The 19,763-nt window shown below is 42.4% G+C and overlaps 1 protein-coding gene across 1 annotated transcript in view; it reads left to right on the forward strand.

Moving 5' to 3' along the window:
• The window catches only part of tmprss3a (transmembrane serine protease 3a), a 77,493-nt gene that overhangs the window by 21,809 nt on the left and 35,921 nt on the right, over positions 1 to 19,763 (forward strand). The window contains exons 6-7 of the mRNA XM_068573027.1: positions 17,705 to 17,824; positions 19,564 to 19,610. Of these exons, the coding sequence (XP_068429128.1) occupies positions 17,705 to 17,824; positions 19,564 to 19,610 (167 nt within the window). The remainder of the gene's footprint in view (positions 1 to 17,704; positions 17,825 to 19,563; positions 19,611 to 19,763) is intronic.

The raw sequence follows: 19,763 nt of genomic DNA on the forward strand, positions 1-19,763 counted from the left end.
GGGTGGCCAACTGTAGGAACGTCTTCCAACATCTTCCATTTACAGATCATGGAGGCCACTGTGCTCATTGGGACCAAATCTGTGCCTTAATACAATTCTGTCTCAGAGATCTACAGACAATTCCTTGGATTTTATGGCTTGGTTTGTGCTCTGACATGCACTGTCAACTGTGGGATCTGATATAGACAGGTGTTTGTCTTTCTAAATCATGTCCAATCAACTGAATTTAGCAGAAGTGGACTTAATTTTGAGTGGCAGACAAGCTATTCAATGAAGCCAAAACAATCCTCAGAGCCAAACTGGTCACAGAAACATGCAGAGTAGAATGGAGGACTTCACTGTAGAGTACACCGTGGGTGCAATGGTTTAACTGGGCACAGAAGACCAACTGAAGCAATTCCTGTTCTATCCATGCCTTGACCGTATGCTGGCCTAGCTGAAGAGCTGGTTTTCCGATGTGGGAGCAGGACTTAGGAAAGGCATCCAAGCTTGTAACTCAGCGTCCAATGACTTTTTCTCTGAGGATTCCCTAGACCTCATTGCGACACAATACATAATGTCAGTGAAAAAGAGGAGATCCTAGTAGCAAAAAAGTTCATTACCAGACGGAAGAGAGAAGGTGCCGTATCAGACATGGGCAGTATTTACAAGCTTCTTCACCCACATATGTTCCCCACCTTGAGTCCAGTGCTCCAAGCAGCTTTGACAATACTTGTCAGTAGTTGCACTTGTGAGCGTTCATTCAGTGCATTACGCCGTCTTCACACCTGGCTAAGGAGAACAATGAGCCAGGACAGGCTACATCATTTGTCGATGTTGGCTATCGAGAAGGATGTCCTTTGTGGCTTAGATCATGATGACATCATTGACCGGTTTGCCCAAGCCACACCAAGGAGATATGCACTTATGCATGAAGGACCAAAGAAATTAAAGAAATAGATAGCAACTGAGAATGAAGAAAGGCAAGTGTAGAGTGAAAGTAAAAAGTTACAAACAAGAAATGAACAAAGAGTTAATGCAGAGACCCTATTGTACATGACTGAAGAAAGAAAAACAAGATGTAAAGTCAAGTGTAGAGTGTAATTTAAGACTGGTACTGGCATTGTTCACTGTGTAGGTTTGGGGGAAGAGAGACAGACCGTTGCTGCTGTCCTGTTTTGGTTTCGGGTTTGATTTTTGTTTCCTTCGTTTTCACAGACAACACTTACATACCATATCACACGCATGCACATTGAAGTCACTGATACTACTGACTGCCACACTCCATATTTTTACCTGTTTATTTCTGGGATTTAAATAAACTTTGTTATTCTCCCAAACTGTTGTCTGTGCCACATCTGTCATGGCCTAAAAGCCGGGTTGTGACAAATTGGGGGGTGGGGGGCTGATCCTTCAGTACCGCCAAGGGCTAAAACCTGTACTCTTCAGTGCCGCTTCCCAGTCTCTATCTAGCTCAACACAAAACCCACGTAGAAGAGACTTAAGGGTCCGGTGGAACCTTTCCAAGGCGCCTTGGCTTTGCGCATGATAAGCAGATGATTGGTTAAGTACAAGAAACAAAGACAATAGGTAGAGTTAGGTAGAGTTAAGAACAGAAAAGCAGAGACCTAACCTGAGACCTGTAAGAGTTACAAATATTATGTTATGTTAAATAATGTTAAAGTATACGTAAAGAATAAATACATATGAGTATGTAAAAGCATTAAATGTAGAAAATAAAACAATGTAAATACTGCACATGACAAGATGCATGGTTCATTAAACATCTCAATGTTTACTGTTGCTGAATGGTTGCTGTACATGAATGAACGGGGCATTTTTGTGCCTGGGCTATTGAGGGAAGTTTGTGAAAATTGCTAGCCTATTTGGTATTAACTGGTGACCATGAAATGTCTCAATTTAGTCCAGAAGAGCAGGTACCTGTAGGGTATACGGAGAGTGTTTCGATGTCTAAAAATGTTGCCATGAGCAAATCTACTTCACTCTTCTGGGCTAAGCCCAGGATGTGTCAAAATCCTAGAGTCGTCCCTGGTGTGGGAGCCGGAGGTGGGCCAAGGCATAAGCCCTCGGGGAGGGCGAACTGGAGGGGAAACACACTCCGGAGGGCATGCAAGAGGCCAGTGAGCAGAGTATTGGAGTTCTCCTGGAGACTGACAGGAAGCTGGACCGGGACACTAAAGGGAAACGGGATGCTAAAGGGAAATGGGACGCTAAGGGGGAACTAGACTCTGAAGGGGACTCTGCGACAGATCGGGGCGCCGGTGGGGAACCCGGTGTCGGCTGCGAGGCCGCAGCGGGGACATGGTAGGGCTGCGAGGCCGCAGCGGGGACATGGTCGGGCTGCGACACGGCAGCAGGGACCAAGTACGCCGGCAGGACACGGGGAGCAGAGGTCAGCCGGGGCACCGACAGGACATAAGGAGGAGAGATCGGCCGTTGCCACGACAGGACACAAGGAGCAGGGATGGGCCAGGGCACTGACATGACACAAGGAGCAGGGATCAGCCGGGGCGCCGACAGGACACGGGACGCAGGGGTCGGACTGGGCACAAAGGCGGAGGTTGAGGCCTGGGGTGACAGCTGCACGGAAGTGGCAACCGGGCCCTGGACTGGCATCAGCATGGATATGGCAGCTGGAACCGGCATCAGAGGACAGGGAGCTGGGATCGGCAGGACACAGGGAGCTGGGACTTTGACCGAAAAAAGAGCTTGGAGGGATTTCCTCATGTCCCTAAGAAGCTGGTCGTGGTTGTCTGGGAAAGTTAGCGCACAACAAAGATTGGAGACTGCTGGGTAGTGATGTGTCCTTTCGTGTCGAGGCTTTAAAGAGCGTGTCGAGTAATCCAAGTAGATTTTGGTAAAGCGCGTAGCGAGGCGTGTGTCGATGATGTATGTGGTGACGTACCACGTGACTGATTCAGAAAACAGTTTGTGGGTTTGCCGAGCGATTCATAATATTAGGGGCAGCAAAACTCAATAGATTTCCCCCCTTCCTTTCTGTAACCAGCTTCATCTGCCTGTGAAAGGGTATTTTATAAAGCAGGTTAACTTGTCTAAAAAAGCCCAGCACTGTGGGAAAGTTCTTATTTTTTATGAAAAATGAATAAAACGTTGTACCTAGAGTAACATTACATTTAGCTTGCATTAAAAGCGACTTACATTTAAGCAATATACACCGTGGACACAGAAACTCTGGGTTAAGTGTCTTGCTCAAGGATGCATCAACATGGACTTGCGGATCCAGGGCTTAAACCACCAACTCTGTTACTAAAAGTGGGTATGCTAACCACTGTTCCACAGTCACACCACAACCTTCTTCTCAATTTGTCGCTATTTTCCCTTTTGACCTAGCCTTTATATTATAAAGACAGACACATATTAATAAGTTAATAATTGATTTATTGACATCTCAAACATCATGTGTTTATTTTATTGAATTAAAAGCTTCACACATGGTGTCGTTATGATGACTGTCTGTTTTACATCTTTTTGTCCACTTAGTGGCACAGTCGAAATTGAACATCATGAAGCTTCGGCCCATGAGCGAACCAATTGGATGGAAAGCCTCAAAGCTTCAGGAAGCTTTATCCCGCCATCACTACTGCTGGATCCATGTTGGCCAGTGTCTACTGTTAGGGAAACCAGGACCATGGTAGGCAGTATCCAAAAGCAGGCACAGGAGACAAGGTAGTGCTTTGCCAAAAAACAAGGTTTTACTCCGGCAAAACATATTGTTATGTAGTTTCTGTCCTCAATGAGCAGCGGGTGCCTGTTATATTGTTCGGATAACATCACTTTAAAATAAAAGCACGTAATACACTAGTTAGGGCCCGAGCCGCTGACAAGGTCAGGGTGGAGGACCTATTGAAATTCAAATGTTTATTATAGTTTTTCGTTATTCTCGTTAATTGCACTTATTGCATGGACAAACGAGGTGCTTGGGATAGAGTTACACCATTCAAAATGTCCACACCTCTCTGAATTGGCGAAAAGGCTGATTGGGGTGTCAGAAAAAAAGTCGAAAAAATTAGCTCGATAGCGCCCCCTTTCGATGTAAAAGCTATTCATTTTTGCCAACTATCACCGATTGACTTGAAATTTGGCACACATGTCTGGGTGGATTTACCCTTACTACTATTACTACTACGCCTACTTTGATTTTCCGCCATTTTTTATTTTGTGAAAAACACTTTTTTACCAACTTCTCCGAAACGCTTTGTCCGATTCTTACGAAACTTTCTTTGGATCATTGTTGGTTCAATGTGAATATTTGTCATATGTCATGACCTCCTGACCCTGAAGACATCCATATGGTCATTTTTACTCCTAGTCATAGCGCCACCTCGTGGCAACAGGAAGTTACATGTTTTCTACTTGTATACCCTCCTCACAGATTATTCAGATCCCTCTCAAAATTAATCATATTAAATTTAAGATATTGATAAAGCATAACCTTAAAGATTGAACGGAGTCAAGTCGGAGCATCATGGAAGTTCAACCCTTCGCCATGAACAAATAAACCCATGTAACTCGACTCCACATCATCACATCCTTTTCAGATTTAATATGTCTTATGAGACTCCAGTCCTGAAGACGTGTGCAGTCTAATTTTAAATTGTAGTCATAGCGCCACCTAATGGTAACAGGAAGTAAAATGTTCTATACTTTGGATTGCTTCTATTAGGTCAATCAGATCGACATAAAATTACTTCTACACCAACTTAGGACTTTCATGATGCAATCTCCCAAAGCTTTTGATGTTTTGTCGAACGCTGTTGCCGTGTCGACCCATCCTTCGCGGTCAACAACAAAGTTGCTTTTGAGGCACTAAGCATGCTTGAAATGTAATGAAAGTTGGCACACATTTAAAGGCAAAAATGTAGTTACTTTGCCTTTAAATGCTTCAAAATGGCACTTCGGCTCAATAGCGCCCCCTGCAAATATTCATTTAAGCAGCCCCGGTACTACGGTCCTACATGTATGAAACGTGGTAGGCATATGTAACACATGTAAACTTAACATTAAGTCTCTTGGGACCATGCTATAAACCGTAGAGGAAATTGGATAGCACTGCGTAAAGAAACTTTTTTTATTTTTATTTCCAAAGCAAATTACACTACAATTTTATTTACTTTCATCTAAGTCCAACTACATTCAGCAGGGCACTGCACAGAGTTGAACCCCATCCCAGTAAACTGGGAGTACCACTAACAGTGCCTTTTGCTTTTTTGGTTGAGACAGAAAGTCAAACAAAACCTGCATTATCCGCAAATGTGTGAAAAATATTTAATATTACAGAATTATTGTGCTGCACCTTGATTTAAAGTTCTCAAAAAAGTGTGCGCATTGTAGATTAATTAAATTGGCGCATAATGCAATTAATCGAAGAAAAATCATGCGATTAAGGGATTTTTTTTCCACTTTCCCCAGCCGTTATTTAAATGTAATACTATATAATATATATTTTATATATATATATATATTTTTATTATATTGTGTAGGTAATTATGTTTATAGAATACTCACAAAGACCTCAACTCTGGTGTGAATAGGTCTTTAGGTTGTTTGTGAGATCAGCCTCCTGAATTTGCATCCAAAAATGCTCGTCATTAAATTGTCAAGTTGAGACGACATTACACTACAAAATGAACGTTAGGTTTAGCAAACAAAACCACTTTTGGTTAAAAGTCCTGTGTGTGTTTGACTAATGCACTTCCCCACCGACCACCATAAGTGGTCTTTTTGATATCACGACTAGGGCTCTATTCCACGTACGTTGTTTACTGATATAGCTGGATAATTTCCAGGATAAAATGACACAGATCAGGATTTTCGGTTCCACAAAGCCAGTTTAGGTTAGTCACCATAGCAACACATCGAAATCCCCTAACCTGGTACGGAGCAGGTCCAGTGGACACTGTATAAGCTGGCCACTCCCACCCAAAAAAAACAGCTCCCTTCCTCATTGATGAAGGAGCAATCGTAGTTATATTACTTTTATAGGGAGAGAGTTCTTCCAGATCACCAAGATCCGTTGTCACATCATAATGATTTTATACGATCCCAATCGATTCTGCCGACAAGGGCCATGTCTACTACCGAACACTTGCGCACTTCGAGCACTGACTTTCAGTGCTTAGGGCGCCACACTGACAAAAAACACAAAATTCAGTGCACTGAAAAGTACCCAGATGGCGCACTGCAAACGGTCAAAAAATTCAGTGTAAAACGATGGACACTACTCGTACAAAACGGGCGCCATCTCGGCTACTTAGCGGAAGAGAAGGAGCACTTTCCGCCAGCTTTTCATTAATTTATTTATATCCTTATGCCGCGATTGTGGAGGTGTCGCAGTTTCCACATGGGTTGGAGAAAGGGACAAAAATAGGGTAAGAAGGGCGTTTATTTTGTCAGTTTTAGTTTCGCGGGTATCGCGAACAGATTTGCGTCCGTCACTTCAGCCAATTGGTTAACGTAAGTGTTCCATTTGAAACAGCGCTAATCAGCGATGAAGTTTACTACAAATGTTAGTGCACTGTATTGCAGTCTACTTTGTAAAGTGTTCGGTAGTAGATACGGCAAAGGACTCATTTATTTACACCTTCTGGAGCCGTACATTGAACACCGCCGCAGCCGAGCACTGTAAGTCTTACATATTGTATGCAGACTGGATCACAGAAGTATTGTGTAGAAAAAAAGCGCAGGGCCACAGCTCGCTTTTTTGCGAGTGGTACACGTTTGCACAGTGTCTGCAATGTGGAGAACATAGTGAAAGCTCCTGCATGCTGTGCTTATTGTAACATTTATTTAGCGCTTAAGAAACATGTGGATGTGTTGAAAGCACTAATAATTATATGACAGTGTTACAGTACACCATATATATCATTATTGTATAACATGATTAAGGTGGATTCAAGATAATACTTATTACTGCGTCAATTGATTGAATATCTGACTATGAATAATACATACTGATCCACCCATACACACATTCAAGCTCCTAGTTAGTGTTATGTGCGGCGAACCCAAATGCATGCTCACGCAGCAGCTTTTCAATTTCCAAAAAAGACTCTTTTTTCCAAAAGGAGAAACACAAAGAAACAAAAGAAAAGCTATGGCTTGGGGGTATTCCAAAAAGCGGGTTATGTGGAAACTCAATAAGTTAACCCTGAGATAGGGAAACTCTGTCAGGGCAGGACTGAAACGAGGACTCAGGTGCAGAGAAAAATGTCGAAGAACACACTTTGTGTCAAACAGAAAAAAAACTAAAAAGGCAAAAAGGAACAAGACTAAAAAGTACAACAGAACATCACTCTTGAGAGGCAAAACACTTACGGGAAAAAAAGAACACAATGGCTGTGGCAAAAAGCTATGGCTATGGCAAAGGCTGGGGTAAGACAAGAAACTTCCGCACAAGACAAAGGGAAGACACAGACTATAAGCACATGAGGGTAATGGGGAACAGGTGGAAACAATCAGGAATCAGGGAGGCAAACAGACATGAGGAAGGGCAAGTGACATGAACAGGAGGGAGGTAGGCTTTCAAAATAAAACAGGAAATGACAAGACAAAACCCAAGACAAGACAAGTCTCACCACGGTGTGACAAACTCTGAGTTATCAATTCCAGAAAGAGAGGTAACTGAAAATCTGAATCAATCACCATGGTAACAGACCGTGTGAACATAACCTGCTCGCTGGCAGGTTTACTACAAGAAACCCAGAGTTTCTGCCTGTCTCCTCCCACATGAAGAAAGCTGGTAGACATGGATCGCGCTACATTTTTTTGCAAACAGCAAAGCGTAGGCCTGCAGAAGCACCTCCAACTCCATCGCTGTGAAATATGTTGCTGTTTTATTTTCCGTTGTCATGGTGACTCGTGATATCGGGGCTCCATTGACGATGGCTTTTTATAATACTCATGCGCGCGCTTAACTTAGGGTGAAAATACTCAGACTTGATTGAACTAACGCAGATCAGGGCCCTATTCCACGTACGTGGTTTACTGATATAGCTGGATAACTTCCAAGATAAGATGACGTAGATCTGGATTTTCGGTTCCACGAAGCCAGTTTAGATCAGTAACCTTAGCAACACATCGAAATTGCCTAACCTGGTCGGGAGCAAGTTTAGTGAAAGTTCACTGGATAAGATGGCCACTCCCAGGGACAAAACATAGCTCCCTTACTCATTGATGAAGGAGCAATATTAGTTTTATAGGCAGAGAGTTCTTTCAGATCGCCTAGATCCGTTCTCACATCATGATGACTTCATATGAGCGCTATCAATTCTGCTGACAAGGACTCATTTATTTACGAGACTTTCTGGAGCCCTACATTGAACACCTGCGCAGCCGAGCGCTGTCCATCTTACATACTGTACACAATACATACTGTATCACAGAAGGATTGTGTAAAAAAAAAAAAAAGAGCGCAAGGCACAGCTCGCTTTTTTTCAAGTGGTACGTTTGTGTCCGCGATGCGGAGAACATGGTGAAAGCTGCTGCATGCCGTGCTGCTCATAACGTTTATTTAGCGCTTTAGAAACTTATGGATGTGTTGAAAGCACTCATACTTACATGACAGTCATTAGTACACCATACATATCATTACTGTAGAACACAATGAAGGTGGACTCAAGATAACAATACTTATCCCTGCTTCAAGTGATTGAATTTCTGATTATGAATAATACATACATACTGATCCGCTCATACAAATATTCAAACTCCTAGTTATATGGTAATCTAAACACACATAGGTTACATGAATATACACATAGTTCATGATACATACGTGCATACAGTACATATATCCTCATAAGTATATATTAATTTGTATACTACTGCCAGCAGGCACATTTAAATAAATATAAACTGAATGATTTGGGTGATGAGGCACTTAAAATTAGCAGATACATTTTATTTTGTTTGACACATTTACTTGTCTGATATTTTGCACTGACTAGTGCTACGCGGCGTTACGCTGCATTCACAACAGGAAGTGTTGCGAATATTCGCTACGCTTGAATGTGAAAGCACCATTAGATTTTGTCATGATTATGGACTTAAATTCATCATATGTAGTCATGATCAACTTCTGCTGATCAGCAAAGAAAAGAGACAGTCTTTCTTTGAGTTTATATGTCTTTTTAGAAAGACAACATCATGAATTTGGCGTTCGACTTTTCTCCCTTCTGAAAAGGAGCGGGCACGCATAGTTATCCTGTGAACTGACGTCTGGTTAAAATGAACGAGACTGTTTGTGGGCGGATCCACCTTCGTGGAACCGACATATCCTGTAGTCTATCATCTCGTTAGGTTAAGCTGGATAATAGGACTTTTGATCGGATTTGTTGAACCACGTACGTGGAATAGGGCCCAGAGGACTTTCTCACGAAGCTGGCTTAACATAGCCGGGGTTTCCCTCAGTTATCCAGCTGCACTTAACCAGATGTCCGCGGTCTCGCTTTTTGGTCTCACGAAGCCGGTTATCAACTCGTTAAGTCAACCCAGGAGTGTCTCATCGAGATCTGTGCTCATGCACATAAAAGGGGCGGAGTTAACTCCGTTAGACCAATCGTGCACCATGAAGGAGCCGAGAGCAACGTATTTTACAACGGAGGAGCAAAACATAATCTTTTGCGAAAAATACAGAGAAAGAATACAAGCAAGCAACTCTGCTGCTGCAGCCAGAAGCCGCAAGGAATCGTGGCAAAAAAAAAAAAAATCGCCAACTCCGTCAATGCATAAATTACTGGGATTGTAATATTAAATCACTGCTTCAAACCTATGTGCCTATATTGATTCTCTTTTCGTTTTAACAATGTAACCTCATTTCAGTTGCAACCGCAGTGGAGCTAAAAGAACATGGGAGCAAGTCAAAACAAAATACAAGAACATAGTTCAAAGCGGTTAGTGAGTTTATTATAATATCTTCCAGGCTTCATGTATGATGGATGATTTTGACGGTCACGAAACACGGCTATCTGCGGAGCGCTGCTCTTACTATCCGTGTGCCTTCCTTTATGGGATTCTGTAGAAATGGGCAGGTCATTTTTCCAAGACAACGATTGGCCAGTAGGCGTCTTATATCCTCTCTGAGATCTTATCCGAGAACTTAACCTGCTACAGAGCAGGTTAAGCGTTCAGCGTAAGTTACCGGGGCAACGGACCCCGCTAAGAAGTGAACCAGCTTCGTGAGACAACCCAGAGTTAATCCAGAAGTTACCTCACTAAGCGGAAATCCAGCTTCGTGAGACAGGCCTTAGCTGTTCTGGAACCGGATACTCAGAGTTTCCCATCTCAGAGTAAGTCAACTCAAAGTTCAGGGATAGACTCAGAGTTTGTTGAACCTCCTTTCTGGAATACACCCCTGATCTCCATCAGTAACTCCAAATTCCTCGTTGTAGTCGGGAGGGCAACTCAACTAAGACTCCGAGACAAACAATACCAGAATGGTTAATGGGACGACCTGACTATGTGCCAGGGGAAACTGTGGTCCTTTTCGCTCTGCTGCCGGTGATCACCGTAACGCACTACAGCTGGGCCAAAGTAGGGGCCGTGGCAGTAGAGAGAGATCGGGGGTGGAGACTGCAGGTTAACAAAACCAAAACGTTAACACATGGCCCACAACAATAACACAGACAGGAGGGAAACAAAGAAGGGAGCACACACAAGGAGCAGACAGGAAACTTAACAGTTATATGGTAATCTACACACACTTACATGAATATACACATAGTACATAACATGCGCATACAGTATATCCTCATAAGTATATACACATTTGTATACTACTACCAGCAGGCACATTTAAATAAATGAAATCTGATTGATTTGGGTGATGAGGCACTGCTTAAGTGACTCGCGGCGTTACGCTGCATTCACAACAGGGAATGTAGCGAATATATGCAACGCTTGAATGTGAAAGCACCATTAGATTTTGCCATGATTATGGACTTAAATTCATCATTAAATTAAATTTTTAAAAAGAGAACATTGTGACTTTGGCGTTCGACTTTTCTCCCTTCTGAAGTGGAGCGGGCACGCGCAGTTATACTGAGGACTGACGTCTAGTTAGAATGAACGAGACCATTTGAGGGAGGATCCACCTTCGTGGAACCGACATATCCTGTAGTCAATCATCTTGTTAGGTTAAGCTGGATTATAGGACATTTGATTGACTTTGTTGAACCACATACATGGAATAGGGCCCAGATGTGGTAGGGGCAAAAATTCAAACATAGAGGAACAAACAGGAGTCCGGGTGAGGCGAAAGCAGTGGGAAACAGAGTTGGCTGCGGCCCGGAGGGTCAGGCCACTGACTCAGGGACTGGGGAGACGTGAACCTGAGGCTAGGAGGCACTAAGGCTACGGGGCCCACCAAAAGCTAGGTGTGTGTCATAAAATGGGTCAGGTGCTGGGCCCTAGTCCAGATTATTGGTCAATAATAATGGATGCGTTTCCCAAATGTGTTAAACTCTTGAGCGCGAAAAGTTTCATAAGAAGGACGTGTTTCCCAGAGTCGTTCTCAGCTTAAGACGATCTTTCACTAAGGACATGTAAGATCAGCCAGACCTACTCTTAACAGCCTTCTTAGAGACCAAACACTCACTACAGCCGCGTCAGGGAAAGTTATATCTGACATTCAAAGGAATACTAAAACCATGCGTAATGATGAATGTGCGCCCACAGCTGCAGAACACTGACACAAGAAAAATAATAGCATAATGCTATGTTCACACCGAACGCGACAAAATTTGGTTGCGCGACCAGATTACATGCAAAGTCAATGCACAGCTGCGACTGCAACTTTACTGGCGAGCAACGCAACAGATGCGTTTGAGGCGAAACAAACAACAAGTTGGCCGCGGGGTGAACAGAGCGTTGGGCGCGACAGTTTGTCGCGCAAGTTGAAATTTTCCAACTCCGGCAACAAAAACGCGTGAGTCATAGTTGCGTCAGCCAATCAGCGTTGAGATGTTCCACTCGTCATCGCCGTCCTGTTGTTGAATCAAACTTCTGCCGGTGGTAGCGCTGATAGCAGCCGTCATTCAGACGCTCTTGAGGGACTACGGATAATATTGAATATATGAACCCAGACATCATGGAGTTTGATGTTCTGGCATATGTGGAATTTACACAACAAGTTTAAAGCAGAACTATTGGTTATTTCCACGGTGGATAACGGCTAGTTACTGTTGTAAGCCAGACGCAGTTCCTGAAATTTACCGAGCTGTGTGTGGCTACAGATAGTATTTATGAACCCAAACAGGATGGCGTTTGATATTCCCACGTTTTTGTGACTTCCACAACAAGTAAAACTATGGTTATTTTTTCCATAGTTTATAGCGTAAAAGATCGCTCTTTCCCTTTTGTGGCGGTGCGATTAGTCATACTGCATTTGGTGTGAACACCCTTTTTTGTTGCGCGACACAGCTGACACGGTAGATGGGAGGTGAAAAATCTTGTCGTTTGGTGTGAACACAGCATAAGAAGAAAAATAACGATAAATAAAGAATTTTCCATGTGTTCCAGTAGCTACATAAATAAAATGAATCATCATTACTATTACTCATTACGTTTTCACACACATTCGCCATCTGCATATGAGTTTACATTAGCTATAAAAACATCAACAATCCTGTGGTATTTTACAGATATCAGGGAAACTGACAGGTGTAATTGAACTTGGCTGGAACCTTATCAAGAGACGCTCCACCTGCGAGTCTATATAAAGGCGTTGCTAAAGTTCACGCATGTGAGGCACCATTGGTGCAATACAGCATATTCTCGCTGCTAACCAACAGCGTTGCCAGTGCGCTAAGCCAGCTATCTTTTTAGTTTCTGTGTACCGTGCAACATTACAGAGTAGTGTAAAAAAAAAAGTATTTAAAGGTACCAGACGTCTTGGAACCGGTGCTCGGTACCCAACCCTAGTCACTTCACATCCAGAGGCCAACCCGCTGCAATTTTGCCCACAGCCCGGAGGTGCAGCTCCTGGCCACGCTGCGTTTTTACACAGTGGGGAGCTTCCTGGAGGTGGTGGGGGACAGCACCGGCCTCAGCAAGCTATTGGTTTCACGGAGAGTGGCAGCCATGACACCGATCCTCCTGCGCCGTGCCCGGACACACATCAGTATGCCCACCACACGGGAAGAGGTCCGCCAGGTCCACCATGGATTACATGCGCGTGTAGCTTAATTGCACATGTGTGTGGGGACCACAGGGTGTTGTGTGTGTGATTTATGTGCTGATAAAGTGGTGAGTGATCAATTTGCCTGGCATCGATTGATTTAGTTTTAACACCACGGAGGTGAACAGCTCCCACTAACAGCTTCTTGAGAAGCTTCTTTGGCGGGATCTTATAAAGGCGGTTAAGAACGCGTCTGTGAAACACCCCTATCTTAGCGCTCCATCTTAGCCAAACCTTTCTTAAGAGCCTTCTTAAGTCTTTAAAAACGATTGAATCTGGAAAACGCGGCCAATGTCCCTAGTGGAAATTACGGGGCCCACCAAAAGCCAGGCGGGTCCAAAAAATTTGGTAGGTTTCCTCCGCTGAGTCTGTAATGATGGGATTGTTCTGTCACGGCTGGGCACGGTGGGGGCATGAACTTAGACGAGGTTTTACCTGCTGTCTGTGATCCATAAAAAGTATTTGACCGTAGACTTGAACCTGGCTGGAATAACTTTTGGTTGAAAAGCCATGTTAGGTCAGAGAGTCACTATGCTGTTATGATTGATTGGATAAATGTAGTAAAGAGTGATACACAGACCTGCTTTTTAGCAATACCCATTTTAGTCCCACATCTTGGAGGGCGCCAATGGGCCCCTTAACATAGCATTCAAGACTGTAACAAAGTCTGAGGAAGGTGCTAGGTTTAATGGGATTTTTTTTATTTTTAATTCAGAAATATCGATAAACATGTAACATAGCAAACATGCATTTCAACTGACATTTCTATTGTTTTCTATCTTTTTCTTGACATATGCAAACATACAACATACCCACCCCTTCCACTCCCACACCCACTTAGAGTACAGGAAAATAAACACATGAAAGTAAATAGAAAGAGGTCACCTCATTTCGCCGAGCCAGACGTCTACACATATACGCAGACCTAAACACGCATACCTCTGGTACATCTGCAAGTAGACACACCTGCTTCACTCTACACAGCAAACAGTCATCACATCACACAAACATATCTACAAACTAATTGACAACAGGTTTGGGCAATTAGGCCGAAACCAGAGTGCTCAAAATATTACCTATCCAACAGTCATTTTAATACATGAATAAAAGAAACAGACAAAAGAAAAAAACAAACTGTTATGTTTATTGTGCGCCTAATGACTTAGGGACTATACCAAGAGATACTGCTAGGAGGTATCAGGCATAATTTTGAGTTTACCCAGATACGTCAGAACCGGATCCCAGATATCCCGGCTCTCAGTTTACAGTGAGCGTCACTTTACTGGACTTTTAGATCACCGCAAACGGAGGATGGATATGTTTTTACTGTCTCATGAGTTGTCACATAACCAGCAGCAGAAGTTGAGTTTGTAAACTTTATCCACTTCCTACCTATCTACTTTACTCAGTTTGCTGCAGCAGTTGAAGAATCGCTCATGTGCAGCTTAATACTTTTTAGCAAATTCTGTGTTCTGGAAGAGTCTTTCAACATTAATGTTTTGTTTGCTAATTTATCGTGCAGGTCAGCAGCTACGTTGACAGTGAAAGCTAATTAATCTGTCCACACAGAATGAAACTCTCCACTTTTCTCCGTGACTTTTAAAAAAAAAAAAAAAAAAAAAACTATTATTATTATTAATGATAATAATATTTTTTTACCGTTGATAGTTTACTGAGGGCGGAGGTCAGTGAATCACGAGTAGCCAGCTGCAGGGAAAAAGGTGTTTGACAGAGACATCATATAATATGACGCATGTTTTAGTAAAACAAAATAAACAGTTCACTTATAGAGATTTTCAACTTGGGAGCCGCAATAAAGTTGCGAAAGAGCCACATGCGGCTCCGGAGCTGTGGGTTGCTGACCCCGCTTTCTCAACCTGCACTACATCTCTTTCTGCAAGTCAAGACTCACATAGTGTTTCTGACTCGCCACTTCAGCCAATCAAACGACTGCATCTTGTCTCGCAGGGTCGAAGGCGCATTGGAAAACGTGAAATATCTCTCTCTTCTGGGCTACGAGCATAGTATACTGATATAAATATGTTTTCAAATATATTGTACCAAATTATTTTTCCGTATTCGTGGGGACAATTGCGTCTTTTTTTAATATATATATATATAAATAAATATATATATATATGTGTGTGTGTGTCTGTGTGTGTATATATGTATATACATATACATATATATATATATATATACATATATACATATATATATATATACATATATATATATATATATGTGTGTGTGTATGTATATGTGTATATATATATGTATATATATATGTATATGAATATATATATATATATATATATATATATATGTGAATATATATATATATATGAATATATATATGTATATGAATATATATATATATACACATATATATATACACATATATATATATACATATATATATATATATACATATATATGAATGAATCAAAGCTGCAAGCAACTATGAGCGGGTCCTCGCTCTAGCTGGCACGTCAGAGGGCGCCGAAGGGTCGCCGAGCACGTCTGGCCCGGAACGTTCGCCCACCAGGCACACGTTCTCGGCTGGGCGAGCCGGCGACCTGCAGGCGTCCCCGACGAGCCGGCTCGAGCGAGGACCCGCTCATAACTGCTTGCAGCTTTAATTAGGGTCCGAGCGACTGATGTAGTCAATACAAAGGACCCTATTGAAATTGCTCGGGGTATTATTATTAGGGTCCGAGCGACTGAGGGAGTCAGTCCGAAGGACCCTATTGAAACTGTAAGGGGTATTATTAGGGTCCGAGCGACCGACGTAGTCAGTCCAAAGGACCCTATTGAAACTGTTAGGGGTATTATTATTATCCCGATTTTTATTTTTCCAAATGGACTGCTTTTTGGGGACTTGTCATACTCCAAAACTCACCAAATTTGGACCGCTTGTCAGGTCTGGTGAAAATCGGCATCTGATATAGGCGTAAAAAAAATACCAAAAAATGGCTCTGTAGCGCCCCCTAGAATTTGGACCGGCGACGCCTCTCGCCCAGATTGTCCGATTGACTTGAAGAAATTCGCACATGTCCAGCTCCACCTGTTCTACAAAAAGCCTCTCAGACCCATAAAGTCCGCGTACCAAAATTTTCTACTATTTTGAATTTTGTGAAAAACACGTTTTTTTACTTTTATTTAACGCTTGGTCCGATTCATACCAAACTCTCTTGAAATCATAAGTTGTATCTTCAAGACTGCGTTGACAAATTGCGTTGAAGCAATTCAGACCTTATTAACCAATTAACCTCTTAGGGGCGTGTCCTTAATGACTCCAAACTTTTTGTGTACGTGCACATTGCATCCCTTACAATGCAGTAAATCAGTCGTGCGATTCAAACATCAGGGGGCGCTACAGTAATTCGGCCAATTTGCGATTTTTGGCGCATTTTTGTCATTTTTCGCCTTTTTTTCCCTTCTAAATGTATCTCCTCCTACAATTTGTATCCGATCGACTTCAATTCTGTTCAGGTATGAGCTAAAGACCCTTGAGATTATGAATTGTGCTTTGTTCGCGTTTTCACGTGACGTGGACCTGTTGTAACTCTAATGCACATCATGCAATCAGCCCAAAACTCCTCATGGATGATGCCGGTCCAGGCCTGAGCACATGTACAGGCACCACCTGCAGCCTAAATTAAATATGCCTATATATACATATATTTATGTATGTATATATATATATACACACACACATATGTTTGTGTATATATATGTATGTATATATATGCATATATAAATCATTTAATTTCATTCATTAATATATTTATATGAATATATATATATATATGTGTATATATATATATGTGTGTGTGTGTGTATATATATATATATATAAATGAATTAAAGCTGCAAGCAGCTGTGAGCGGGTATTTGCTCTATCCGGCACGTCGGAGGACGCCGAAAGGTCGCCGAGAACGTGCGTCAGGGTTAGTATGTTCTTGGCCGGGCAAGCCGGCGACCCGCAGGCGTCCCCGACATGGTGGATAGAGCAAGGACCCGCTCACAGCTGCTTGCAGCTTTAATTCCACTTATTGTTAACGACTTGAGTGTGATAGATAAGGGCTCTATAGCCGAAGCAAATAGCAGCGGGCTGATGGGACAATCCTAACGGTTTGCTCTTGACAATGTGAAGTACTGTGATTTCTTACCATTTGTAACTACAGAGGCTTTGGGTGAATTGTATAGTAGTCTAATCCATAGCATTAAATTAGGGCTATAGCCAAATTTCTCCAAACATGTAAATAAGTATTCCCATTCAACCCGGTCAAAAGCCTTCTCTGCATCCAGCGAGATGACCACTTCTGGCACCCTACTGGACACAGGGGAGTGTATAACGTTTAAAAGCTTAGCAATAGATTTTGAGTTCAGGTCCGAGCTTAATAAAATCAAAGTACAGCGTCTAATCTGAACATTTTAAAAACACTGTTATGAGGTTCAAATGTCATCATCCACTTTACTTTTGTGTTGCTGTGTGTCCGTCAGGTATGTGGAGTCATTCTTCGTCTCTCTAACCTCCATTGAGCAGGACCTTCAATACAATCTGGTGTCCATCAACCTGAGTCAGGCACAGACCATTAAGCTCCAGAACGCCACGATCTTCAGGTAGAAAGCACATCCCTATTTGAAAGAATGAAAAAGCATGCAAACTAACTGTGCTAATGGTCAGTGACACTTGGCAGCATACAAATAATTTCAAGCGACTCTTTGCAATCTAGAGGTTTGTGTTGCTGCTCTTCATTTACTTTGTGCTCAAGGGCTGGAATGAAGCCTTCTCAAGCTCATTCAGCTTTTATTTATTTTGGCCAGTTGCATTGCAGCTCATTTATAGGCAGTAGAAATGTCCACTTATTTATTGTTAATGTGTATCTCAAATTGTATAAATAATTATGATCACCAAGAGGACCCTTCTTTTACAAAGACCTAAGATTAAATTTTGGTTATAAGAAGCAACCGTTTAAGCTGCATCTACTGAGGTTTAAGAAAAAGTTGGATTTAATCATAAACAAGCTGCGCAGTTTATAAGCCGCTTCCACCGCTGCTTCAGCTGCTGCTACTGTAATGTTTAATGAAATCTTAAGTCAAGAGATAAAAATTAAACACCAAAGTACGGTTTACATTTTGTACTACCATGTCATTGGCAAGTGCCTGCATCATTTCAAGTGTTGATTGTAGAAAAGAAAAGAACAAAAAGAGTTATTTCTGCAACTACTTCCTGCTTCCTGAGTCGGGCGTCAAGCTAACTTTTATGGTTGTCGGAGAGCTAACGCTTGCAGTAGGGTTAACAGGAAAACAGGTCTGACGTCGATGGGGAACAGGTCTGACGGTGAAGGAACCACAGTATCTCTCTCCACCACCACCCCATCCCCAGCTCTGGCCCTCACAGCCAGCAGTGCAGAACAAGCCAGCAGGCGCTGGCTGCCGGTGAGGGCCAGAGCTGTGGAGTGGGTGGTGATGGTGGAAGGAGAGGCAGGGGTTCTCTCGCCGTCAGACCTGTTTTCCAATGTGCCTCCTCAAGTGAGTATGGTGGCATCGTCGGTTGATGCCAGCGGAGAGCCAAGCGGGGTGAGACGCGGTACGGGGAGGACAGCAGGGAGTTTGACTGCTGCTGCTGAGAGGACCTTGTTTTACAATGAGAATACTCGTGAAGGGGATTTGGAAATATTTCACGTGAATTTGAAATGTCTCCGCAACTGCTGCTAAATTTAAAATCGTAAAAATACACAAATTAGCCGCGTCGATATTTAAGCTGCACGGGGTCAAAGTTGAGAAAAATTTGTATAAAAAAATAGCGCCTTATGACTCTAATTTTACGATAATTGTTAACAGTTTCCAGACCTGCTAGCGGTATCGAAAGGCACTGTGTTCTGATTGGTCTCAGTATGATGTATTGTTGTACACTTATTACATCCAGTAGTTTTTGACTTTGGCTACAATCACAGTGGTAAGCAGAATTTGACCAAGCACTACACCATCAGGCATCGCGCTAAAAAGAGGAGGGAAAGGAAAATGGCAGACTGACGAGGGGCGAGAAAACAGCTTGTATGTATTTCATTGTTAAAATAAAGTTGACATTATTTTTAACTGCCCTACCAGTTAAAGAGCAGCGCACAGCAGCATCCCTACGATTTTCTTTTCAAAGTAATACAAATAATATTTATCTATCTTTCTTCCAAAGAACTGTACATAAGTAAATGATCTTAGTTACCATACTTACTTATTGTCAAACATTCTTCTCCATTTGAACTTTCTGTTTCCTGATCTGTAAAGTCATTGACATTAAAACCTTAAAATGGTGCACTTTGGCATGTTTGCTGAGTTTCTTTGGGATTTCACCTCCACAGTAAGACTCAGTGCAGCTCCGGGAAGGTGACCACTTTGAAATGTCTGGGTGAGAAAACACTGCAGACTGAGCGATCTTGTTTTAGTCTTGAGCATGTATTGCATGTGTGTACGTTCTTCACATGTGTCTCTCTTCTTTTGTGTCTATGTTGAAGTGTGTGTAGGTAGGTGTGTTATTACTTTTCCCTGTTAAGACAGTATT

This window comes from Clinocottus analis, unplaced genomic scaffold (genome assembly GCF_023055335.1).
Source record: "Clinocottus analis isolate CAN_PGR_092001 unplaced genomic scaffold, fCliAna1.0.p SCAF_12, whole genome shotgun sequence".
Lineage (NCBI taxonomy): Eukaryota > Metazoa > Chordata > Actinopteri > Perciformes > Cottidae > Clinocottus > Clinocottus analis.